General features: G+C 40.8%; 1 protein-coding gene and 1 long non-coding RNA gene across 21 annotated transcripts in view; one reads left to right on the forward strand and one right to left on the reverse strand.

The window, feature by feature from the left end:
• Positions 1 to 26678, forward strand: part of nedd4l (NEDD4 like E3 ubiquitin protein ligase) — a 446698-nt gene that overhangs the window by 391264 nt on the left and 28756 nt on the right. For 14 of the 18 annotated variants that reach the window (XM_078220225.1, XM_078220244.1, XM_078220283.1 and 11 more), the window contains 9 exons: positions 1552 to 1749; positions 8859 to 8936; positions 9697 to 9751; positions 13295 to 13353; positions 17573 to 17638; positions 18384 to 18613; positions 20403 to 20524; positions 22852 to 22922; positions 25110 to 25205. In XM_078220225.1, coding sequence (XP_078076351.1) covers positions 1552 to 1749; positions 8859 to 8936; positions 9697 to 9751; positions 13295 to 13353; positions 17573 to 17638; positions 18384 to 18613; positions 20403 to 20524; positions 22852 to 22922; positions 25110 to 25205 — 975 coding nt within the window. The remainder of the gene's footprint in view (positions 1 to 1551; positions 1750 to 8858; positions 8937 to 9696; positions 9752 to 13294; positions 13354 to 17572; positions 17639 to 18383; positions 18614 to 20402; positions 20525 to 22851; positions 22923 to 25109; positions 25206 to 26678) is intronic. The other 4 variants (XM_078220188.1, XM_078220196.1, XM_078220206.1 and 1 more) reach the window with 1 other exon arrangement.
• The window catches only part of LOC144498721 (uncharacterized), a 59214-nt gene that overhangs the window by 19216 nt on the left and 13320 nt on the right, over positions 1 to 26678 (reverse strand). For 2 of the 3 annotated variants that reach the window (XR_013498746.1, XR_013498747.1), the window contains exons 2-4: positions 17778 to 17876; positions 13547 to 13604; positions 12131 to 12235 (exon numbers count right to left, since the gene is read on the reverse strand). This is a non-coding gene — a long non-coding RNA (uncharacterized LOC144498721). Of the gene's footprint in view, positions 1 to 8856; positions 8935 to 12130; positions 12236 to 13546; positions 13605 to 17777; positions 17877 to 26678 lie in introns of all 3 variants that reach the window. The other variant, XR_013498745.1, reaches the window with a different exon arrangement.

Below are 26678 nucleotides of genomic sequence, written 5' to 3' on the forward strand. Positions count from 1 at the left end.
GGCTTCCTTCTCTTGTGAATTTATGATTCTAATTTGCTTTTCTGGTTACCGGGAGATGAGTTGTGATCCCTTTGAAAATACGTACAGAATATCAAACTTTATAGCAGTCATATTGGACAAACTGACGGACTAAAGTGCAGGAGGGTACTTTGTGACTTGAGTAATTAAGCTTCGTGGCTTTTAACGTTGTTCACGGTTTGGTAAGCCACTGCTTGAGATTGATCATATAACAATGCCAAGCGATGTGGATTCACTATGGCTTATAATTGGGAATAGTCACTGGGATATCCTGTGACTTGAAAATCTTTCACCAGGTAGCGTATTCAAAATTAAGTACTTAGACTTTGTTATCAAATCACCTGTGGCATGCTCCTGAAGATTAATAATGGGATAAATGAATGAGGCAAAGAGTAAAGTTCCACCTGCCTTGGATTTTTATATAGAATTTCATCCTAACTGGAGTTTATCTTGCACATTGATGGTGGTGTAGTGATAATGTTACTGGATTCGTAATCCTGAGGACCTGGCTAATGCTCTGAGACACAAGTTCAAATCCCACTATGGCCACTGGTGGAATTTAAATTCCAACCATAAAATCTGGAACTGAAAATTAGTCTTAGTAATGGTGGCTATGAAACTATCATCAATTGTTATGGTTCTCTGATGTCCATTAGGGAAGGAAATCTGCCATTCTCTGGCCAATGAGTGAGCCCAGATCCACAGTAATATGGTTGAATCTTAACGATCCTCTGAAAGCCATTTAGTTCAAAGGCAATTAGGGATGGGCAACAATCCCATGAATGAATAAATGCACAAGCCTCCTCCCACTCTATATCCAGCTCGTCTCATCAGCATCGCATCTTCATATCCTTCATTCCCGCCCTCTTTGCTGTTTATTAGTAACTGATTTGAAATGTCTGCAGGAGTTAACTTTGACCATTTGCAAATTAAACCCCATACTACAGGCGAGCTTTTATCAAAAGTCCACAGTTTTGTTCCATGTGCAGTGCTTTTGTGTATTTTGTGTAGGCTAAGGGAGTGTGGGATTTCTGCAGCAAGTACTTGATCAGCACTTTGCACCGGGAGGATGCTTAGTCTGTAGTTAAGCTTTTGTCAAAGAATGAAAACGTCCAGATAAAAGATAGGTAGGTCATCCTTAAGCTTAAATACTTGAATTAACGTTTCCTACTTGCTGTCTTTCTTGACTGAATTATTATGTTGGTTGAAAAGATTTGGTTTAAGACTTTGCAATATTAAGTTACAAGTGTCACATGGACTGTTGCATTTAGCATATCCACGAAGTCAGTCGCTTCACTGGACCATTACAAGTTAGGTGAAGTTCAGGTTTTATCATATTTATTTGTTCCAAATCTATGATTTTTTTTTAAAGTTGCTGGATGGTTTATCTGGTGGGAGGATTTTGTTTTAAGATTTCATGCAGGTTTTATAGTTGTTTACAGGAAAGCAACCAAAATGCCAAAAGAAAAAGGAACTGACCAAGCCCTAATCCATATGAATAGTTTAGACATATGATTGTTTATATTTTTTCAGGGTGCTAGAGATCCCCCGCTGCGCAGAGCTGTGAAAGACACTTTCTCTACTCCTCAGTCTCCACAGCTTTCACCTTATAATTCACCAAAGGCACAGCATAAGGTCGTGCAGAGTTTCCTACCTCCTGGCTGGGAAATGCGCATAGCTCCAAATGGCCGACCATTCTTCATCGATCACAATAGTAGAACAACAACATGGGTAAGTCTGAAACTCTGCCCTAAATTATTTTTCCCCTCATCCTCTGTAATGAAATTTACTTTTCAGCATGGAGGCCAGATATGTGAACATTATTTGGTTCTATTTCATGTGCCATGTGATGAAATGGCTGTGCGAGTGGTGAGTCTCCCTTTGGAATTAGCATGTCAAAATAATTGAGTTGTTAGCGAGCAACAATCAGAAAAGGTTGTTAAATACTTAGGAAAATGTTTAGGATGGTTTGTTTGCTTGAATCTCTATACTGGTTCCTGTAAAGGTGATTTAGCTGTTGCAGAGATAAATGAACATTTTTTTATTGGGTGCTATAAGTTGGTTTGTTTCTTGAGCAGAATTTGCACAAATGTTACTAAACATAGTAATATTGTTCTGATATAGAGATTTTATGCAATCTATCCATTTGTTTTGTCTTTTGGAGGCTACCTCAACTTAAAGAAAAATTAATTAAATTATCATCAAATATTAGGTGTGATTTCTTTTTGAATATCGATCTTTTTTTAAAAGTATGCAAACACCTGTAACTAAAATAAAAATAGAAAATATTGGAAATATTTAGCAGATCTGGCAGCATCTGTGGAGAGAGAAAAACAGTTGACGCTTCAGGTTGATTACCTTGCATATGAGATGTAATTGATTTTTTAAAACATGTAAGTGGGCAAGATGCAGGAGGTAATAGGGAAGGTCATGTGATAGGGTTGAAAGCTTAAGTGATACAAGAGTTCATGATGCAAGGCTAAAGGGAGTGGTAATGGAGAAGTAAAGTAAAGAAACAAAAGATGTGTCCAGAGGAGGTGTGAATCATCATTTCCATCTCGGGCAGTCTCACGGGATCCAGGGTGAGGTAGCCAAATGGATACAAAATTGGCTTGATGACAGAAGCCAGAGGGTGGTTGTAGAGGGTTGTTTTTCAAACTGGAGGCCTGTGACCAGCGGTGTGCCTCACGGATCGGTGCTGGGTCCACTGTTATTTGTCATTTATATGAATGATTTGGATGAGAATTTAGGAGGCATGGTTCGTAAGCTTGCAGATGACACCAAGATTGGTGGCATAGTGGACAGTGAGGAAGGTTATCTCGGATTGCAGTGGGATCTTGATCAGTTGGGCCAGTGGGCTGATGAATGGCAGTTGGAGTTTAATTTAGATAAATGCGACGTGATGCATTTTGGTAGATTGAACCAGGGTAGGATTTACTCAGTTAATGGTAGGGCGTTGGGGAGAATTATAGAACAAAGAGATCTAGGGGTACAGGTTCATAGCTCCTTGAAAGTGGAGTCACAGGTGGACAGAGTAGTGAAGAAAGCATTCAGCATTCATTGGTCAGAACATTGAATACAGGAGTAGGGACATCTTGTTGAAGTTGTACAAGACATTGGTAAGGCCACACTTGGAATACTGTTTACAGTTCTGGTCATCCTATTATAGAAAATATATTATTAAACTAGAAAGAGTGTAGAAAAGATTTACTAGGATGTTACCGGGACTTGATGTAACCTGCCCAGTGGAACAGAATGATGAACAGCCAATAAAAAGGAGAAACACAGAGAGATGAACTAAAACCAGCAAAAAAAATGGAAACATATCCAGTTATGGTGTGAAGTTGTTGAACGCAGTGTTCAGTCTGGAAGGCTGTGAAGTGCCTAATTGAAAGATGAGGTACTGCTCCTTGAGCTTGTAAACATCTATGACTCTAATTTAGTAGAACGAGAAATGATTGATCTCACAGAATCATAGATTGGTTATAGCACAGGAGGCGGCCATTTGGCATCTCATAGACATTTGATATGTCTGCATCAGCAACTTACAATTCACGTGGTCTCACCACCTCCCCAACCTTTTAGTCATAACCCTGCAAAAATATATATTTTCAGGTAATTATTCAATTCTCCTTTGAAGGCCTTGATTGAATCTGCATCACTCGTATTTCAGATCCGAACCACACATCAAGTAAAACTGTTCCCCATGTCGCCATTCTTTATTTTACCAATCAACCTGAAAATTGGTGAGCTCGGGTTTTCGATCCTTCCAGCAACAGGAATGGTTTCTCCCTGTTTACTCTGTCCAGGACTCTCATGGTTTTGAACAAATTTATTAAGTATCTTCTTATCCGTTTCCAAGGAGCACAGCCCCCAGCTCCTCCAACCTCTCCACATAACTAAAGTTCCTCTTCCTTAGAACAATTTTCATAAACCATTCAGCACCCTCTCCAATGTTTCCACATCATTTCTAAAGTGTGTCCAAAACTACTCCAGTGGAGGCCAAGTCAGTGTTTTGTACAGGTTTTTCAGACTTCCTTTCTTGTGTACCATATGTCGCTATTTATAAATGATGTGGAGGTGCCGGCTTTGGACTGGGGTGGGCACAGTAAGAAGTCTCACAACACCAGGTTAAAGTCCAACAGATTTATTTGGTATCACAAGCTTTCGGAGAACTGCTCCTTCAGGTGAGTGAAAGAGTTGGGTTCACAAGAGGGCATAAATAGATAAAGATAATGGTTGGAATGCGAGTCTTTCCAGGTAATTAAGTCTTTACGGGTACAGATGATGCAAGTGGAGAGAGGGATAATCACAGGTTAAAGAGGTGTGAATTGGCTCAAGCCAGGATCGTTAGTAGGAATTTGCAAGCCCAGGCCAAATGGATTGGGGGGGGGGGTTGCACGTAGTGTGACATGAACCCAAGATCCTGGTTGAGGCCATCCTCATATATGTGGAATTCGGCTATCAGTTTCTGCTCAGCGATTCTGCGTTGTCATCGATGAACATAAGAACTAGGAGCAGGAGTAGGCCATCCGGCCCCTCGAGCCTGCTCCGCCATTCAATAAGATCATGGCTGATCTTTTTGTGGACTCGGCTCCACTTACCCGCCCGCTCACCATAGCCCTTAATTCCTTTACTGTTCAAAAATTTATCTATCCTTGCCTTAAAAACATTCAGTGAGGTAGCCTCAACTGCTTCACTGGGGAGGGAATTCCACAGATTCACAACCCTTTGTGTGAAGATGTTCCTCCTCAACTCAGTCCTAAATCAGCTTCCCCTTATTTTGAAGCTATGCCCCCTAGTTCTAGTTTCACCCACCAGTGGAAACAACTTCCCTGCTTCTATCTTATCTATTCCCTTCATAATCTTATATGTTTCTATAAGATCTCTCCTCATTTTTCTAAATTCCAATGAGTATAGCCCCAGTCTACTCAGTCTCTGCTCCTAATCCAACCCTCTCAACTCCGGAATCAACCTAGTGAATCTCTTCTGCACCCTCTTCAGTGCCAGTACATCCTTTCTCAAGTAAGGAGACCAAAACTGTACACAGTACTCCAGGTGTGGCCAGGTGAAGGCGAACATCTCGCCAAGGCCATCCCCACACCCCCACTACTTGCCTTCAAACAACCAAGCAATCTCAAACATGTTCGCAGCAATCTACCCAGCCTTCAGGAGAACAGTGACCACGACGCCACACAACCCTGCTACAGCAACCTCTGCAAGATGTGCCAGATCATCAACACGGGTGCCATCATCCCACACAAGTACACCTTTCACCAGGCACACAGTACACACTCATGTGACTCAGCCAACATTGTCTACCTCATACGCTGCAGGAAAGGATGTCCTGAGACATGGTACATCGACAAGACCATGCAGACGCTACAACAACGGATAAGTGAACACCACTTGACAATCACCAGACAGGATTCCCTACCTGTCGGGGAACACTTGAGCAATCAAGGGCATTCAGCCTCCGATCTTCAGGTAAGCATTCTCCAAGGTGGCCTTCAAGGCACATGACAACGCAGAAACTGATAGCCAAGTTCCGCACACATGAGGACGGCCTCAACCGGGATCTTGGGTTCATGTCACACTACCATTTGACCTGGGCTTGCAAAATCCAACTAACTGTTCTGGCTTGAGACAATTCACACCTCTAATCTCTTTAATCCCTCTCTCCACTCGCATTGTCTGTACCTATAAAGACTCACATTCCAACTATGACCTTGCAATTGAGTCTTTGTCTATTTATGCCCTGTTTGTGAACCCAACTCTCCACTCACCTGATGAAGAAGCAGTGCTCCGAAACTCGTGATACCAAATAAACCTATTGGACTTTAACCTGGTTTTGTGAGGCTTCTTGCTATTTATAAATCTCAGGGTCCTGCTTAGTTTATTAACCACTTTCTCAGCCTGATCTGTCACCTTTGGTGATTTATACATGCATGCCTTCAGGCCCCTCTGTTCTTGAACCTTCTTTTCAAATTGTGCGCTTTCTTTTATGTTGATATCTTATGGAGATATAAGAACAGAAAATGCCGGAAAATCTCAGCAGGTCTGACAGCATCTGTGGAAAGAGTAAAGGAGATAATGCTTTGAGTCCACCTGACTCTTCAGAGTTGAAGAGAGTGAGAAACAAGATGGATTTTCTATTGTTTAATAGTGGGTGCAGCAAATTAGAAGAGGAGGAAAAGGTGAGAGCTAGGAGAGATTGGACAAAGATGTTACAGGCACAAGATGAAGGAAGTGTTAATGGCAGCATTAAAAACTAAAGAGAGTGCAGATTTTCTATTTTTATTTCAGATTTACAGCATCCACAGTATTTTGGCTTCATAGAACCATAGAACATCACAGAAACAGGCCTTTTGGCCCTTCTTGGCTGTGCCGAACCATTTTTCTGCCTAGTCCCACTGACCTGCACCTGGGCCATATCCCTTCACACCCCTCTCATCCATGTACCTGTCCAAGTTTTTCTTAAATGTTAAAAGTGAGCCCGCATTCACCACCTCATCTGGCAGCTCATTCCACACTCCCACCACTCTGTGTGAAGAAGCCCCCCCTAATATTCCTTTAAACTTTTCCCCCCTCATCCTTAACCCATGTCCTTTAGTTTTTTTCTCCCCTAGCCTAAGTGGAAAAAGCCTGCTTGCATTCGCTCTATCTATACCCACCATAATTTTATACTCCTCTATCAAATCTCCCCTCATTCTTCTGCGCTCCAGGGAATAAAGTCCTAACCTATTCAACCTTTCTCTGTAACTCAGTTTCTCAAGTCCCGGCAGCATCCTTGTGAACCTTCTCTGCACTCTTTCAACCTTATTAATATCCTTCCTGTAATTAGGTGACCAAAACTGCACACAATACTCTAAATTTGGCCTCACCAATGTCTTATACAACCTCACCATAACATTCCAACTCCTATGCTCAATACTTTGATTTATAAAGGCCAATGTACCAAAAGCACTCTTTATGACCCTATCTACCTGTGACACCACTTTTAGGGAATTATGTATCTGTATCCCCAGATCCCTCTGTTCTACTGCACTCTTCAGTGTCCTACCATTTACCTTGTATGTTCTACCTTGGTTTGTCCTTCCAAAGTGCAATATCCAAAGTGCAATATCTTCTGAAGATATGCCTGCTGGAGCTTATTAGAGATTCGCATTCTAATCAGTATTCTGTAACTTGATTTTGTGTCTCTGTGCACTGTTTGAGAGCACATTTCCACTCCATCTGACGAAGGAGCAGCGCTCCAAATAAACCTGTTGGACTTTAACCTGGTGTTGTGAGACTTCTTACTGTGTTCAGATTTTGCAACCATTAGTGATAAGTCACTGCCATGCAATGTCACGACCTTGTGAGAGAACAAGCTGGAACCCTCATTCTACCACATGCCTGACATCACACACCCAGTCTGGCTCCTGTGTGCAAGGCATGTGTTGTCATAAGAGCAATCGCCAACAATGTAGTTTTCTAAGCGAAATTTTAAGTTTGTGTCGGTTTTGTTTGATTAATGTAGATGTACGATAAACGTTTCTCAAAAGGAGATTATTGACATGTGTTTACAACAGGTTAGAATATTTCAAATATATGTTTTCTTAGCATATTAATGTCCATCACATGAAATTGTTTATGCTTTTGTTTCTGGCTTGAATTAATTATGTATGATATTTATTTTAAAACAAACAATTTGATTACATTTTGTAGGAAAAAGCAGAAGTATATTTAGAGTTGCTACTAATTTTGATGAGTTTTCTTGTTGTGCAATATGAAAATGGGTGGCGTTGGACATGCGCATGGTGCACAAGGTATTTTGTCCTGCCTAAATGGCGAATGCATGTAAAAGTTTGCGAAAGACCCAAGTAGAAGTATATGATATGATGAGAGGGAAGTGGTGTATATTTATGAGAGGGAGATTAGTGGAGATGAGAATATAAGTGTATGAGGAGAGTGAGCATGTGACAGTTGTTAAAGATGACTAGAGAAGGAATTGCTATTGTAAAAGATTAGCAGAACTTAGGGTCTTGATGGCATGCCTTCCAGCTAAGTTAAGGAAATAAATAGCAGAGCGACTTAGTTGCAATTTTTCACTCCTCCTTACCAATGCATATTCTGTTATGGGATTGGGAAGTGGCCAGTGTAACATTCCTCTTAAAGGAAGGAGAACAGGGAAAATTGTCCAATTATAGACAATTTAGTTCACCATCAGGTCTGGGTAAACTTTTAGAATCCATGAATAGGGATAAAATTGGTAATCATTCAGAAATGAAAGCGTTAATCAAAAATGGCCAGCATGGATTTTTTAAAGGGAAATTGTGTTTGACAAATTTTAAGTTTTATTCACTCATATGTCCAATTGAGTTGAAGAAGAGGATCAAGCTGATATTGTGTATAACTGATGCATGCTTTTGAAGCATTGCAGAAAAAGGCAACTAGACTAAAACAAAGCTCAAAAGATTTTTTTTACAAAATCATTCTTAGGATATGGACATCATTGGAAAGACCAGCATTCATTGACCACCTCCAATTGTCCTTGAGATGGTAGTGGTGTGCGTACACTCAAAATGCTTCTTTGCTGTAGCAGTTTGATACAATTGAGTGGCTTGCTGGGCCATCTCAGAGGGCAGTTAACGGCCGTAGGCCAGCGTGTTTAAGGATAGCAGGTCTACACCTCTGAAGGTCATTAGTGAACCTGATGAATTTATATGACAGTCAAATTATTTAATGAATATTATTAATGAGAAATTATTTTATTCCAGATTGAATAATTACTTCCCAATCTTTTTTGTTGAAGATCACCGCTGCCACAGTAATTTTGAAAGAGTTGTCTTTTACAGGAGGATCCACGCCTGAAATATCCAGTTCACTTAAGAGGAAAAGCATCTTTGGATCCAAATGACCTCGGACCTCTTCCTGTATGTGCAGCAAATTATTCATTTTTACAAATGCATAGATAGCAACTTGTGACATTCTGATGCTGGCTTCAATTCAAAGTCCTGCAACAAAGTCACACTTTATTGGCACTATTCCATCATGAAAATCAAAAAATGCAGGCATCTAGGCAATTAAGTGGCACAGTGTGTGTCAGTGCAAAATGATTTTCCTTCACATCAATGCAACTGTGCCCAGTCTGAAACCAAACTTAAACACGACCATTTAGAGAAATAGCCCTCCTAGTGTTAAAACATAATCATTTTTCAGCAACCTGTGAGTGCAGCTCTATTGTTCAATCTGGATGCCAGCAGTAAGGATGCTGTCATACCAACCAGTTCTAAATTGTTGCAACAATGTGACCGTAAATAATATGACAGTAAATAATTTTAAAACCAGCCCAATTCAAGTCTGTTTTTCTCTCATTATTTGTTGCACCGCTTAATGTTCCTCTGCCAGTTTTTAGTTTATTTTAACGTGTTTTATTTACTCTTCTCCCACATTCTTTCAGCAAAGCTTCATTGAAATTTTTTTATCTTCTATAAAGGCTTTGCCTCCATACCTTAATCCCTTTTTCGATTTGTGGAACTGAGTGAGAGTGCGAGCCTCCATAAGTACTTAGAAATTTCGGAGGACCATTAAACCCAAATTACTTTCTCATAACACATATTTCACAGCAAAGCTTTGTTCCAGTATTCCATTAGTTTGAAAAATATTGAGTTTGTTTTCCTTCATTTTAAACAGCCTGGCTGGGAGGAGAGGATCCATTTAGATGGAAGGTCATTCTTCATAGATCACAGTGAGTAAAATGACATGTTTTGAAAATTAGTGATCTTAATCTTTGAAATTTTGATGGTGATCTCTGGAGCAAATGCCAAATGTTATACTTTAGTGTTGTACTGCGTTGCACCTGAAGCCTGAAAAGCAAATCACACCTGCCCAACACACAGACAACAGCATGTGATGATCTGATAATGCTTTCAGTTCAAAGTCCTGCATGATGGCTGAAGGGATAGGAAGAAGCAATGTAAACATAAGAACATAAAAAATATAATGCTGCAGGTCTAAAGAGTGTGTAGGGACAGAGAGATCTTGGGGTGCAGATGTGTAGATCTTTGAAGGTGGCAGGGCATATGAAAGAGTTGTTAGCAAAGCATATGGGATCTTGGGCTTCATAAATAAAGGCCTTGTGTATGAGAGAAGGGATGTTATGCTGAACTTTTATGAAGCTCTGGTTAGGCACAACATCCAGTTCTGGTCACCGCACTTGTGAATGGATGTGAGGTCTTTCAGAGAGTGTAGAGGAAATTCATGTGAATAGTACCAGGAATGGGCTATTAGTTGCAGGGTTAAGTTGGAGAAACTGGAGTTGTTCTCCTTGGAGCAAAGAAGATTTGATAGTTGTGTAGAAGATTCTGATAGGCTTGGATAAGTTAGACAAGAAAACATTGTTCCCGTTAGCTGATTGTGCAAGAACTGAGGGGACACAGATATAATGTTTTGGAAAGAGATTCGGGGCAATATGCGAAAGAACTATTTTTTGTGCAATGAATAGCAATGACCTGGAACTCGTCGTGGAAACAGAGGCAACACAAGATTTGAAAAGAAATTGAATGGGCTTTTGATGGAAATACTCACAGGGCTACAGGGGTGGAGTGAGAGAATTGCTCCCTGGAGAGTGGAATAGACTTGTTGGTCAGTATGACCTACTCTTGTGTTGGAAATTACTCTTTGGCTCCTGCTACTGCTGCCCAGCAGTGTCAAAAAAGCTAACAGCTCAAAGAATTGCTGAATATAGTTATCTCTTTACAAATCTGAAACAATTTGTTTTAAATTTATTTATATCGTCATCAATGTGACATTGAGGCAATCTTCTTCCCTAGCCTCAACATTTAGCATTCTGATACATTTGTTTAACTTCCTCCGTGTCTTTCCCTTCCCTATTTCTGTATTCTCAGACAATCCTTTGAAAATCTCCAGTCCTCTGTTTCTGGCTTCTTGTGTATCCCAATTTCCTTTGCTCTACCATCCATGGCTGTGCTTTCAGCTGTCCAGGCCTTCGACTCTGGAATTTACTCTCTGAAACACTGCAGCTCGCTTTCCTCCTTTTATGAATCTTCTTAAAGTGCACCTCTTTGACCAAATGTTTGGTCACAAGTCCTAATATTTTCTTGTGTGGTTCGGCTCGTATTTTATCGAACAACATTTTTGTGAGGTACCTTTCAGATGTTTCATTATGGTAGAGGGGTTATATGAAACGGTTGTTCTCAGTACCAGTTCATGTTTATATTCTTTGTACTCTTAATTGTTAACTTTGGATCATTGGGATCCCTCTTACATCTAAAGCCCTAACAGAGGCTTATAAGTGTGCAGCTGCGAGAGTGCAGTTGGAGGTGCCTTCCTTCAGATCAGACCTGAACACCAAGACCCTGTTTACCTGCACCCAAGATTCAGCTAATCCCCTCAGTTCACACTGGAACTCTTGTTCTTTGCCTCTTCATGCACAAATTATTTAAAACTCAAAAACTTCTTCTGCCCTTCCACCAACGCATTCACAATTCACAAAGGCATTCCTGTTTTCCCTCCCTCCAGGCTAGCAGCTGACACTTTTCACCCTATCTAATTTATTGATGGGGATGTGGGCATCGCTGACTCTGCCAGCAATTATTTCCCATTCCTAATTGCCATTGAAAAGATGGTGAGCTGTTTTCTTGAACCACTGCAGTCCATGTGGTGTAGGTGCACCTACAGTTAGGGAAGGACTCCCAGGATTTTGACCCAGCGACATCGTAGGAAAGGCAATATATTTCCAAGTCAGGATGATGAATGGCTTGGAGGGGAACTTGCAAGTGGTGTTGTTCCCATTTGTCTGTTGCCATTGTCCTTCTAGATGTTAGTGGTCATGATTTTGGAAGGTACTGTCAAAGCAGCCTTGGTGAGTTGCTGTAGCGCATCTTGTAGATGGTGCACACTGTCACTGTGCATCAGTGGTGGGGGAAGTGAATGTTTGTGGATAGGGTGCCAATAAAGTGAGCTGCTTTGTACTGGATGTTGTCAAGCTTCTTGAGTGGTATTGGAGCTGCACTCACCAAGACAAGTGGAGAGTATTCCATCACACTCCTGACTTGTACCGTGTGGATGGTGGACAGGCTTTGGGGTCAGAAGGTGAGTTACTTACCACAGAATGTATAGGCTCTGACTTGCTCTTGTAGCCACAGTATTTAGTTTCTGGTCAATGCGAACCCCAGGATGTTGATAGTGGGCGATTCAGCGATGGTAATGCCTTTGAATGTCAAAAGGCAACAATTAGATTCTCTCTTACTGGAGATGGTCATTGCCTGACACTTGTGTGACATGAATGTTACTTGCCACTTGTCAGCCCAAGCCTGGATATTGTCCAGGTCTTGCAGCATTTGAGCGTGGATTGCTTCAGTATCTGAGGAATCGCAAATGTTGCTGAACATTGTACAATCATCGGCGAACATCCCCACTTCTAAAAATGGAGGGAAGGTCATTGATGAAGATGATTGGGCCAAGGACATTATCCCGTGGAACTCCTACAATGATATCTTGGTGCTGAGATGATTGACCTGCAACAACCACAACAATCTTCCTTTGTGCCAGGCATGACTCCAACTATTGAAGCGTGTGCCATTGACTCCAATTTGCTAAAGCTCCTGGATGCCACATTCTGTCAAATGTTGCCTTAGTGGCAAGGGCAGTCGCTCTTAACCTCACCTCTGGAGTTCAGCTCTTTTGTTCATGTTAGAACCAAGGTTGTAATGAGGTCAGGAGCTGAGTGACCCTAGTGAAACCCAAACTGACTGTTTATTGCTAAGAAAGTGCCACTTGATGGTACTGTGTATGACCCCTTCTGATGATCAAGAGTAGACTGATGGAGCGGTAATTGGCTAGGTAGAATTTGTCCTGCATTTCGCGTATAGAGCGTACCTAGGCAATTTTCCACATTACCGGGTAGATGCCACTGTTGCAGCTGTACTGGCTTGATATTTGTATTGCCACAAAATTGATTAGCATTCTCTATTTCAATACTCTTCTTCCAGATTGTTAGCAATTTGTCTTCAGGATATAGTTGGTGCCAGCAAGGCTGGCATTTTTTTCCAATCACAAGTTGCCCTTGAAAAGTGATGGACCTTTTTCTTGACTTCATGCTGATTTTATGTAGGATGACTTTAGAATTTCCAAATGTATTTTACATCAGTGTAAAAGTGAACAGCAAGAGCAAATTTAATTAGGGTATTTCAATGTGTTACTTCAACTATGCTTGCTTTCATAAGACTTAGAATCATATAGTGAAAAATATTCTGCTGTCATCTTATAGATACCAAAATCACACAATGGGAGGATCCAAGACTACAGAATCCAGCCATTACCGGTCCTGTAAGTAATAAATTGCTAAATTTCATGTTTTCATTTTCCTATATCGGCAGCTTTTAAATTTCCATTCTCATCTCCCTCCTACTCATTATCCTCATCCTAGCCCACTCATATTTTCAGCTGAAAAATTATTCTATATGTAATCAGGGAGATGCACAAATAGTTCAGGATCACACGAATCACAGTTGATACATACTTGAATGGTAGAGGAAGCACATTTTTCTTCGCTTCTTCTTGCCTTCCTCAACAGATGCCTGTAAATTAAATGCCAGTTCAAATTTTGTGTGCAGTTCGCTTTTGCAATAATCTATACAATAGAATTGTCACAGAACAATAATAGCTGACAGGAATATCCAAAAGAACTGCTGAATAGGACAATGTCCTTTGTATGGTTTGAAATCATTTTCCAAATGTGTATCAATATGTTCATTCTTCAAAAGTAACTTGCATAAAATAGCTCTTTTAATGTTGTATGTATCCCCAGATGTTTGATGAGAAACAAAAATGAATGCCAGGGCATAGCAAAATAATAATTAGGGAAAATGAATAGAGCAAAGTCAAAGGTTGGTTTTGCTGAATTGTTAAAGGTAGGGAGAGAAGTAGGAAGATTAGGGCTTCAGGTTGACTATAGGGCCCAGTTGTGCTTCCAGTGGCATTATCAAGGGACATTAAATGCAAAGCAAGCCAAATATGGGAGAACAGAAGGATGCAGGTTAGCATATGAGGCTGGGGGACCATGGTGGCATAGTGGTTAGCACTGCTGCCTCACAGTGCCAGGCCTTGGTGAGTGTCTGTGTGGAGTTTGCACGTTCTCCTCGTGGCTGTGTGGATTTCCTCTGGGCGCTCTGGTTTCCTCCTGCCGTCGAAAGATGTGTGGGTTAGGATGATTGGTCATGATGTATTGCCCCTTAGTGTCAGGGGAGCCAGCAGTGGGGTTACGGGGGTAAGGCCTGAATGGGATTGTGCTTGTTGGAAGCTCAATGGACCGAATGGCCTCCCTCTGCTTTGTAGGAATTCTATAATGAAACTTCCATTGGATTTGTGGAGAGGGTGAGGATTTTTCAATTCATTTTGTTCAAATGATCAGCCAGTGAAAGATTGGCAGGGCTGAGAGCAACTGGTGCAGCTTAAAACAATCATCTTTAAAGGTGTTTTGAGAATTGACCTATCAACAGGGATAGAGAGTGGTGTTAATGGAAAATTCACTGCATGTGGAACAAGTAACCAAATAATGCCCCATTGGAATCCTGTCTTTCCTGAGTAACTGTAATACATTTGCTGATGACCTAAATCTATATAGACAGCTAATAAATAGGATAAGATTGATTTGTTTTCATATAAGACAAAGAAAATCTCACAAACAAAACATTTTATGTTTGTATTTTTTTTAAACCAGGGACTGAATTAATTCTCAATTTCAGAGCATTGGCTACAAATATGCAACTGGATGCTCTTGCATTTCCAGTAAGAACAAATTATTTTAGATTGTTACAGAACATTCCCTTTCTTTTCCACCTTCAGCTTTTCCCCATGTTACATGGGGTTGCCACATTGCTGAATCATCACCTTTCCTATCAGCCATCATTTTTTGGATTTGACGGGTGGTTTTACAGGGGGATGTTAGAACATAGAAAGCCACAGCACAAACAGGCCCTTCGGCCCACAAGTTGCGCCGATCACATCCCCACCTCTAGGCCTATCTATAGCCCTCAATCCCATTAAATCCCATGTACTCATCCAGAAGTCTCTTAAAAGACCCCAACGAGTTTGCCTCCACCACCACCGACGTCAGCCGATTCCACTCACCCACCACCCTCTGAGTGAAAAACTTACCCCTGACATCTCCTCTGTACCTACCCCCCAGCACCTTAAACCTGTGTCCTCTCGTAGCAACCATTTCAGCCCTTGGAAATAGCCTCTGAGAGTCTACCCTATCCAGACCTCTCAACATCTTGTAAACCTCTATCAGGTCACCTCTCATCCTTCGTCTCTCCAGGGAGAAGAGACCAAGCTCCCTCAACCTATCCTCATAAGGCATGTTCTCCTTGCCGTTTACCTCCCCGTTTACCCAGACAGGGGACCAGCACCAATTCATGTCTGCCTGCCTTCACCAGTGACTGGTTTCTTCTGTGGACAACAAGCCCTGCAGTGGGACTTGAACTCATGTCATGTCATGTCATGGCAGTTTGGTCGCCTGCCTTGAAGGATATAGATTCATTATAAAGTTGGAAAATAGTTCCAGGCCTTTGAGGTTGCAAAGTTATGAAGAAAAGTTCTAGCAACTAAATAAGAGTTTTCCAGGAGCAATTAGTTTGATGGAAGATGTAATGCAAATATTAAAGTTATTCTACGATATAGAGATAAACAACTATCTAATTATACAGTCCTGATTTTGCATTGTGAATAATATTGAGGCATACAAGCATCCACCATTACTATGGAGTTAATTGGATAAGAAATTGCGAGGCATAGACATACAGAGCCACTCCACTCCTATTTGTTTTTACACACTGAGATGGAGCTCTGCATTCTTGGCCTAGACCTTTGAACCGGGTCTGTTCAAAAATGCAGAGCGTAACTTCTGAATCCTTTCTTGTAATGCAAGATTGTCAGGAGAAAACCTAGCTGCATCTACTTTTTATGGCACTAGTTGCCAGTTTTCATTTAACCTTCATTCACTAATGCACTGAAAAGCTTTTGAACGTATCAGTAGCTTTTCAGTGTGTTAGCGAATAAGTGTAAGTGGGTGGGGTGTTTGAGTGGTGGCGAGGTCAAGTCAGTGGGGGGTGGTGGGTGGAGTTGGAGGGTCAAGGGAGAGAGGTCAGTTGGCAGTATGTTGGAGGGAGTCAGTGGGAAGTCAGGAGGGTTAGTTGTTACTAAATGAATTGACCGTGATAAGCATGGCTCACACCATAAAATGGTGCTGTCAGGTGAGAGTGAGGAAGCCCTTTTTTTAATTTTTCAAAGGAAGGGGGTGTTCCTTCATAAGTTCATTCCTAGAGGCTGCCCTTCGCAGATCAGGTGGAGGGGGGGGCTAAAATAGAACCCCGTCCTTTTTTCCTCCCTGCCTGCTATCTTAATGCCCCATCCCTCTAATGTTCTGCTCATGGAATTTTTCCTGAGTAACTATTCTGGTAAGTACATCAGAACCCTCCGAAGTCTCTGACGTGAACTCACAGTTGGAGATTTCTCAGAGTGGCCCAAGGAGCCATTGAGTTGCCCAGTGGATTTCAAAACTTCCTGGGCAATTCCCACAGAGTCAGTGTGTTGGGACATCTGAGGAGAGCGGGAGTATATCTTGAGGGGTATGTCCCATCTCCAACCATCCAGAGATCAGAACATCTAGGCCAGTAGACTGACAGTACTCCGTGAACATACAAAACATTCAGTAAGCATGTTATTTTGGTTGTAGAATCCCAACAGTGCTGATGAAGGCCATTCGGCCTATCGAGTCTGCACCGACTGTCTGACAGAGTATCTCCCCTGCCCTATCTCTGTAACCCGACATATTTACCATGACCAATCCTGAATATTCAAAAAGTCCATCGTAAGGATTGAACATTTCTTTTGACAAAAGGAAGAACCATTCTCTTGCTACACCTCCATAATCAAGTCCTTTCTCTGACTCAAATTCTATCCAAAGTCTGGCCTTTAGCACATCTGGTCGTTTTAAGGACATAATCCGTCTGTAAGACTCCTCTAGAATGTTGCCTCTGTGTAGTTTCATTTCAAATCTATTGGGTATGTCAGCCTGGAACAAAAAATAGAACCGTAAGTAATGGTTGCAACTCAGTCCTCCAAAACCCACACTTCATATTCAGGACGAGAAAAAAAATCCAAATATTTATAAAATCTAAAATGGGATAGGACATCTGAGGTCTTTGGATTGTGGAAGCAAGCCGGAGCACCCGGAGGAAACCCATGCAGTCACGGGGAGAATGTGCAAACTCCACACAGACAATCACCCAATTCCGGAATTGAACCTGGGTCCAGGCAGCAGTGCCACCTTGCTGCCAGTATAATGTGTATAGATTTATTTTACAAATATGAGAGGAAAGTCAAGGTAAATGCATACCGTCATCACCCTGACAATACAGCATCGCATTTTCCAACATTGGGGAATATCGGTGTGATGTCAGATGATGCAACTTTCCAATAATTAAAATAAAGAAATACCAGTGTTGTTTTAGTTTTTTTTAAACGGACCTGTGCTTTCTTGCAGGCTGTGCCATATTCCAGAGAATTCAAGCAGAAGTATGATTACTTCAGGAAGAAATTGAAGAAGCCTGTAAGTATTCAGTATGCTGCCTTATGAATAGCTTGAGAGGTACTATATTGCAAAGCATAATTTTGATTATCAGACATAATGAAAATGCATGTGTAATATGAACTAGCAACAGGAAACGTCTCGTGGAAAAGCTAATTACCCTTGCGTTGAATTGTGCTACATTCTCCATTGTTGTTGAAGTTGATTGTGTGGTTATGTAATTTGATTGCAGAGTTGCGCAGATTTTCTTCAAATAAATCTGTCGTTTAAAACATATAACAAGTGTGATTGACACCAAATGTGTGCCTTAAATGTTAAAGCTCCCATAATCAAACTTTTACAGAGCACCACAGATGCTGACCCACGTTTTTGTTTAGATTTTATGGTAGCTGTCTGATTTAAAAAAAAATACACTGAGTAGTTTGTACTATGTTCCCCATTGTTTTTGCTTTATTTTAAAATTTCAGTGCCATATTCAGATGTCTCGTCCTTTTTTGGGTGCTGCGAATGGCCTTCGAGATCCAAGTTGAATTCACAATGTGCAGAATAATAAAATTGGAATTAAACATTTTCGGTTACGTTGTGTTCTTTTTCATATGTCATATTTGTTGCTGTTTCTATAACTAACTTTTGCAGCAAAGATGTGTGGATTCTTTAATTTTAGATTTTATAAATATTTGGATTTTTTTTCTCGTCCTGAATATGAAGTGTGGGTTTTGGAGGACTGAGTTGCAACCATTACTTACGGTTCTATTTTTTGTTCCAGGCTGACATACCCAATAGATTTGAAATGAAACTACACAGAGGCAACATTCTAGAGGAGTCTTACAGACGGATTATGTCCTTAAAACGACCAGATGTGCTAAAGGCCAGACTTTGGATAGAATTTGAGTCAGAGAAAGGACTTGATTATGGAGGTGTAGCAAGAGAATGGTTCTTCCTTTTGTCGAAAGAAATGTTCAATCCTTACTATGGACTTTTTGAATATTCAGCCACGTAAGTATGCAATATCTACATTAATTTACACTATTACATATACATATTGTAACAATATCTCTTTAATTAACAGCTTCGAATTCACGTCGACAGATAGAAACAGCTATTCAGTGCCCCTTGACTATTCTATCATTTGTTTAAATTGCAGATAATCTGTATCTTAGTTCCATCAGTGCATCTTGGTACTGTATCTCTTACTGCCCTTGCCTAAAAAAGAATCAATCTCAGTTTTGAAACCTTCAAAACTGTCCTAGCCTCAACAAATTCTTGGGGTGAAGATTATAGATTTATACAATTTTTGTATGAAGGAATGCTTGCTGGCTCACTCCCTGAGCGTCCTATCTCTAAATTTGATGTTTTGTTTTGGGCTCCCACAGCAGAGGAAACAATTTCTCTCTATCTATTCTCTCAATTTCTTTAAACACGTCAAAATAGATTACCTCTTGAATTCTTAAACTCAATGGATTATTTATATAATTCAGTGAAATGACCAAACTTGCTTGAATCATTCCTATGTGGATGTCTGAAGTTCCTTTGTTTTATGAAATTCTGAACAGAAAGAATAAATGATTGAACAGTGACAAAATTCAATTAAGTGTCACAATTGCACCTATGCAGTTTTAGGGGGGTGGGAGGGGGACCTCATGACTTTCACTGTTAATTTGATTCCATTTATAATAGTCATTTTTCAGTCAGAAGGTTCAAAATTCAAACATGATTATGATAATCTCACAGTCAAGAATGAAAGCCCGCATGGTCCTAAGAGACAGTTACATTGTCAGAGAAGTCGTTTGTTTCAAACTAAACCAAGGCATGGTTTAGCTTCTCAGGTGTATGTTGAAGCTTTCGAGCATCCATATGAATTAGGGTATTGAGATCTTGCAATATCTTTGCCAATAATTTTGCCTCAAGCAACACCACCTGAAAATCCCATACCGTCCAATTGTTTATTCATCTGTTGTCTCTGAACACTTTCTGTCTGCTGTTTGGCTACCAAATGCACTGAATGTAAGGAGTGACTACAATTGAACCATAAACCACTGCGGCAACCTGACGATTTAAGCACATCAGAAACAGAATAATCTGCATTGCCCCTTGAGTCTGTTTTACCATTTAGTAACATCAATTCCACTTTCCCACCCCATCCCCATATCCTATGAATCCCTTTAGTGCACAAAAATATATTGATCTCAGTCCTGAATATATGCAACGACTGAGGATCTACAGTGCACCGTGGTAGAAAATTCCAAAGATTCACAACTCACTGAGTGAAGAATTTCCTCCTCATCTTAGTCCAAACTTATTGACCCCTTTATGCCTCAGCCAGGGAAAGAGCCTCTCAGCATCCTGTCCAGCTTTCTAAGAATTTTAAATGACATGATGAGAGGCTTGAAATGTATGATTTTCTCTTAACAGCTATTTTTGCTAGCTTAATACTTAAGAATGTTAACTATTACTATTGGTGCCATTAATTGATTGATTAATTTAGTCTGAGTTTCTCTTGATTTGTATCTGGACACTTATGCTCTTATGTATCCCTGTCTCAATACGTGAATATATATTTTAAAAATATTTAAATATAAGTCATTCTTTGTTTCAGCAAGATTGAAGTGATGCTTGCAGGTCTGAAAATCAAATCACTTGAGGGTCCTGCCTGAAACTGATGCACTTGAGCACAGAATGTCTCAAGAATTTGATCTTTCCTTTGTCCAAATAATCCTTGCTGTAAGGTTCCTCACTATTTTATTCAGTATTTGAAACTTCAGCTTTTTAAAATACCTTCCAACAGGGATAATTACACACTTCAGATCAATCCAAATTCTGGTTTGTGTAATGAAGATCATCTATCTTACTTCAAATTCATTGGACGTGTGGCTGGAATGGCAGTGCACCATGGAAAGTTACTTGATGGTAAGTTAGATGTTTTGATTATAGGGCAGTGCTTGCAAGTAAGTATATGTCAACCAGAATTGCTGAATCATTACACAGTTTGACTAGCTTAGATGTTTAAAGAAATTCGGTATGAATCACAAAAGGGCAATGATTCACAAAGCCAGGTGGCCGGCACTCAAGTTCTAGCAGAATTTGATAGTGGGGAAGAATCTTTTTGGTCTCCTGTTTGTGGCGAGTCATTCCTCTTCCTCCCTCATTTTGTTTTCAGAGCTAAAAGCCTTTTATCTGTTGGACAAGCTAATTGTGTTCTGTTTGTTTAATACAAGAGATTGTTTTGAGAACTATTTTTGCTATCCCAAGTGTTGGAAGAGTTTCCTGGTGAATCTAGAACTAGGGCCTAGGGTCTCAGAATGAGGAGCTGGTATAGGATGAAGAGAAATGTGTTCATTCAAACGATTAGTAAATCTTTGCGCATCTACAGCTTTTAGTGGTAGAGAATTTCAGTTACTGAATGCATGGGAGACATACTATTTCTTTTGGCTAATTACAGGCAGAGAAATGATTTAACTGCAGAACAGCAAGCTAAGTTGTTTATCTTGGTTCTGATATTTGTGCATTTTGTATGCATCAAAAGCAAATGCATTTTAAAAACAATATAAGAACATAAGAAATAGGAGCAGGAGTAGGCCATCTGGTCCTTCGAGCCTGCCCCGCCATTCAACAAAATCATGGTTGATCTGAAGTGAATCAGTTCCACTTACCCGCCTGCTCCCCATAACCCCTAATTCCCTTATCGATCAGAAAACTATCTACCCGTGATTTAAACATACTCAACGAGGAAGCCTCCACCACTTCAATGGGCAGAGAATTCCAGAGATTCACTACCCTCTGAGAGAAGAAGTTCCCCCTCAACTCTGTTCTGAACTGGCCCCCCCTTATTTTGAGGCCGTGCCCTCTAGTTCTGGTTTCCCTTCTAAGTGGAAAGAATCTCTCCACCTCTACCCTATGAAACTGTAATGACTGATTTAGTAACACTGTCAGTGGATATTTTTTTACCTAGAACAAATGCAAATAAATAAATAGAGGAGAGATTCTTCTTATAAGAAAAAATAAATTTAATTGCATTTATAAAGAAGTAACGATTCTGGAATTTTGACTTGCCTGTTGATGGTCACCATGCATGATTTTACAAATATTAAATCCAAGTCTTAAGCACCTCCCTATCTACTCAGCAACAGCAAATGGCTGTTAATGGGGAGATTTCGTTAAATGGCAGTTTACTGCTGATGACGTTCCTTTTAATTGTCTGTTGTATGAAAAAGAAATTTGGTTGCGTATGATTTTAATTCTATATTTGCTAACTTGCTAGAGAACCCTGTTCACTGTAATCAATTGTCTTTTGTTCATTCATCGCTATCTTGATAGTTTGTCCCCCACTGGAGATCATTCTGCTGACCTTCCCCTATCACCATTGGGCACAGTTGTAATGTCACGTTGTGAGGTTTCACATTTTAAGAGATGGCTTGTTTTTTGGGGCAGCACAGTAGCACTGTGGTTAGCACTGCTGCCTCACAGCACCAGGGATCCAGGTTCAATTCAGGCCTTGGGAATTGTCTGTGGAGGTTGCACATTCTCCCCGTGTCTGCGTGGGTTTCGTCCCAGTGCACCTGTTTCTTGCCACACTCCAAAGATGTGTGGGTTAGGTTGATTGGTCACGCTAAATTGTCACTTAGTTGTCAGGGGACTAGCAGGGTAAATACGTGGGATAGTGGCTGAGTGGGATTGTTGTCGATGCAGGCTTTATGGGCCGAATGGCCTCCTTCTGCACAGTAGGGATTCTATGATAATTCTTCAATTTTATCCATTGAGGTTGTATGTATGGTGCATCAGGCTTAGTGTTGGACAATTGGTAGAATGATAAATTCTGAAGGAAGAATTGAGCTAAAGAGTAATGACAAGCAGGTGTGTTAATGAAAGCTGAAAGAATAGTGGGGTTTTCAGTTATCTGCTAAGCTGTGCTAAGATTTCAATATTTTTTGTAAATAAAATATTGTAAGCAAAAACGTAATAATTTATGGTTATTAGATGTGAAATTTCTTGATTGAGGCCACAGGTAAAAACATTACTGATCCAACATGTCCAACAGTAACCTGGAGATTGGGGTAAAAGAGCTGCCTTTCCAAGTTGCTGCCACAGACACAAAGTCTGCTGGGTGAATATTAACACCACGTTCACTGCCAAGGAAAATCACAAAAGTGATTTTGTACCATGCGGTCTCTGCTAATACGCTGATTTAATGAGCTGTTAAGTTTATATTCAGCACTTTTGTTTTGCTTCTATTGCAGGTTTCTTTATCAGACCATTTTACAAGATGATGTTGGGAAAATCGATCACACTGAAAGATATGGAGTCAGTGGTGAGTACAAAAGCAACTTTGAGTTGCTGCACATAATCCGTTGGACAATCATAAAAAATCAATCACTATCTCAGTTACAAGGCCCTGAAGAGTTTCACCCGGAAATTGGTTGCAACTTCAGTGTGCGTTTGTGTATGGGGTGACCTAACATTGGACTTTCTTTCTCTCAAGATTACACAGGATTGCTGCTCTCATGTTCTCCCTATGGTACATAGATACCCTGTAATGTTTTGTTCCACTGCATGATCTATAATAGCAACATATTATAAAGACTGGTGATACAGTTGATTTTAGATGAACAGTTAGAGTGGAACAAGACAGTGGCACAGAACTTATGATCTCCTGATGGTCGTACCAGAAAGGTACCCCCCCAAGATGTGCTGGGGTCTCCTTAGAAGTGCCCATGCACTGACAATACAGGAAATGCCTGGGAAGATTCACTTCGATGGGAATTTCCACTGCATCCGAAACTGAGTTTGAGTTAGAGACTTCAGGTAGTTCTGACTCACTTACTGAAAATAGTTACCTAAGAAAAGTTGGAAGGATTAAAACAAGTTCTAACTCCTGGATAACAATACTACTGACTCTTCAACTCTGCATCGCCAGCACCCCTGGAATTACCCAAGCACCCCTCCCCTGTCACTTACCAATCATCAAAATATCCCCCGACCCACCCTACTTCTTCACACATGTATCTGCCCACCACCCCATCACCCATGTATCTGCTCCCTGTCCCCTCACCCACTTACCTTCCTTCTACTCCCCTACCCACTTAACCTGACACTCTAAACTCTCACCCATCTCCCTGCCATTCTAACCCCTCCGCTATACACCTGTCACCCTACTCCCTCATCCAATTACCTTATATACTTGTCTTCTCTCCATTGCTTCTCACAGTAAGCTTTGGGTTCTTTAAACTTACTGGAATATGGCAGATAGTGCCATAAAAAGGGGGACATGACTGCACTTCTCCTGATATCCTACACGCCGAGGAAGGGCCCCCAGAACAGATATGCTCTGCATTTCTGAAGAGGCCTAGTTCAGAAGTTCAGGTGACAAATACAAAGCTCAGGTATTAAGAAAATAATAGGAGATTGCAATCTACAAAGATCACATCCCTTGGAAGACTTGGCCCAGTGAAAGAACTGCAGTTTTTAGGACTGCAGCCACTTGTGAGAATTTTGGTATTTTTCTTAAGTAATATTTCTGGAAGTATTTTCAACGAAGCTGAACTGTATAGAACTACAACTTGACTCAAAGAGGAACAAAGCATTCTCTCAGCTGCTATATGTACAAAATGTTTTATTCTGTGAAGATGATGTTACAAAATAAAATTTCTCTGAATGACATTGTCACATCAGCCAAGTTCGAGTAAATTACGTGTGATCGTTCTGCATATCTTAGTCACTCGTTTTATGAACAACCTTTTTTCAGTTGTTTTGATGTAATCCTTTTTCCTGCCTAACTGCCCCTATCATAACACCCACATTTTGTTCAGCAACTTAGCATGGCAAAACAGGAAGAGAGAAATAGTTTACAAAATTTTACAGCATGGTAGTGTAATGACATCAATAACAAGTGTCACTAAAAATAAATGTACTGTTTCACTTGTAGAAATTCAGCCCTTGATTTGATATTCATCTTCCTCTTTATTTTATACAGTAAAACTACCCCAATGTGCATTCTTTCAGATCATTCAGGTTCTGTTAATGGTCGATTTGTTGTACTAGTTTTGTTTCTAATTTTGCTTTACATAACACCTTTTGAACCATGTGTCCATCTTGTGTGTGTGCTTCCCTAAATGTTGTTGAACTGGGGGCTGGGGCGTCCAAGTAATTGGTAGAATCAGACTGTCACTTCATGAAAACAGAAAATGCTGGAAATATTCAGCAGGACTGACAGCATCTGTGCAGAGAGGAACAGGGTTAACATTTCAGGTCGGTAACTATTTGTCAGAACTGGGAGTGCTGAGGGGTGCTATCGTCAAGTCAAGTAAGGAAAGTGTTTGGAGGGGATGGAGGAAAGAACAAGTGGAAAGGTGTTTGGGTGGAAGTCAGGAAAGATCAAATGACAAGATAGATGGTGTTAAAAGGCAAAAAAGAAGTGCTAATGAATTAGATGTTCAATGCATGCTATATATGCATTTGCACATTTTTAACTCGTTAAATTATTGTTGTTCCATTTTAGGATGGCGAATATTTCAATTCTTTGAAATGGATTCTTGAAAATGACCCAACTGAGCTGGATCTCAGGTTTTGTATAGATGAAGAAAATTTTGGGCAGGTATGTAAATTTCAAACCACCCACAGATTTTAAGATTGCAATATTTCAAGGTGTTCATGCTGCTGACATTTACAAAAAGAGCACATAAATCAAGCTTTTGAGAACTCCGATGAAAGCAATTCTCCAAAATTGAATCAGTGTGGAAGACAAGGGTGCAGCATTTACAACAATCTTCAGCCAGAAGTGCCGATGATGATCCATCTCAGTCTTTTTCTGAGCTCCCCAGCATCGAAGATGTCAGTATTCAGCCAATTTGATTCACTCTACATGATATTAAGAAATAGCTGATTGCAGTCAATACTGCAAAGGCTATGGGCAATAGTATTGAAGGCTTGGGCTTTAGAATAACTGCAACCCTAGCCGAGCTGTTCTGGTACAGCTGCAACATGGCCATCCACCTGGCAATGTGGAAAGTTGCCCAGGTATGCCCTGTCCACAAAGAGCAGGACAAATCCAACCCAGCTAATTACCACCCAATCAGTGTATACCCGATCATCAGCAAAGTGCTATCAAGCAGCACTTACTGAGCAATAGCCTGATCACTGACAATCAGTGTGGGTTCCCATCAGGCCACCCAGCTCCTGACATCACAGTCTTGGTCCAGTCATCAGCCAAAGGGCTAAGTACAAGAGGGGAGGTGAGAGTCACTGTCCTTGATGTCAAGGGAACATTTGACCAGGAGCACTGGTAAAACTGGAGTCAATGGGAATAAGGGGGAAAGCTTTCCAGTTGTTGGAGTCATACCTAGCACAAAGGGAGAAGGTCGTTATTGTTGGAGGTCAATCATTTTGCTCCCAGGATATCACTAAAGGAGTTCCTCAGCATAATGTTCAAGACCCAACAATATTCAGCTGCTTTATCAATGACCTTCCCTCCATCATAAGGTCAGAAGTGGGGGTGTTCATTGCTGAATGTTCAGCCCCATTAGTGACTCCTCAGTCACTGAAGCAGCATGTGCCCAAATGCAGCAAGATCTGGACAACATTCGGATTTAGGCTGTTCAGTGGTAAATAACATTTGCACCACACAAGTGCCAGGCAATGGCCACCTCCAACAACAGAGAATCCAAACATCGCCGTGACATTCAATGGTATTGCTATCGCCGACTTCCCCACTATCAACATCCTGGGGGTTACTATTGACCAGAAACTGAAGTGGACCAGCCGTATAAATACTGCGGCTACCAGAGTAGGCCAGAGACTGGGAATTCTGCAGTGAGTAGTTCAGCACCTGACCCCCCCGCCAAAGCCTGTCCACCATTTACAAGGCACAAGTCAGGAGTGTGATGGAATATTCTCTGCTTTCCTAGATGAGCGCAGCGTCAACAACATTCAAAAAGTTCAAATTAGAATAAATTATCACAATTATCCACTAAATAGAAGAAAGCCTTGAAAAGGCATTAATTCCTGTGACATACCTGTTTTTATGGGGGGGGGGGTTTTGTCGTAAAAGGCATCAGTGACCTTCATTGCT

The sequence above is a fragment of the Mustelus asterias genome, chromosome 1, assembly GCF_964213995.1.
Source record: "Mustelus asterias chromosome 1, sMusAst1.hap1.1, whole genome shotgun sequence".
Taxonomy (NCBI): domain Eukaryota; kingdom Metazoa; phylum Chordata; class Chondrichthyes; order Carcharhiniformes; family Triakidae; genus Mustelus; species Mustelus asterias.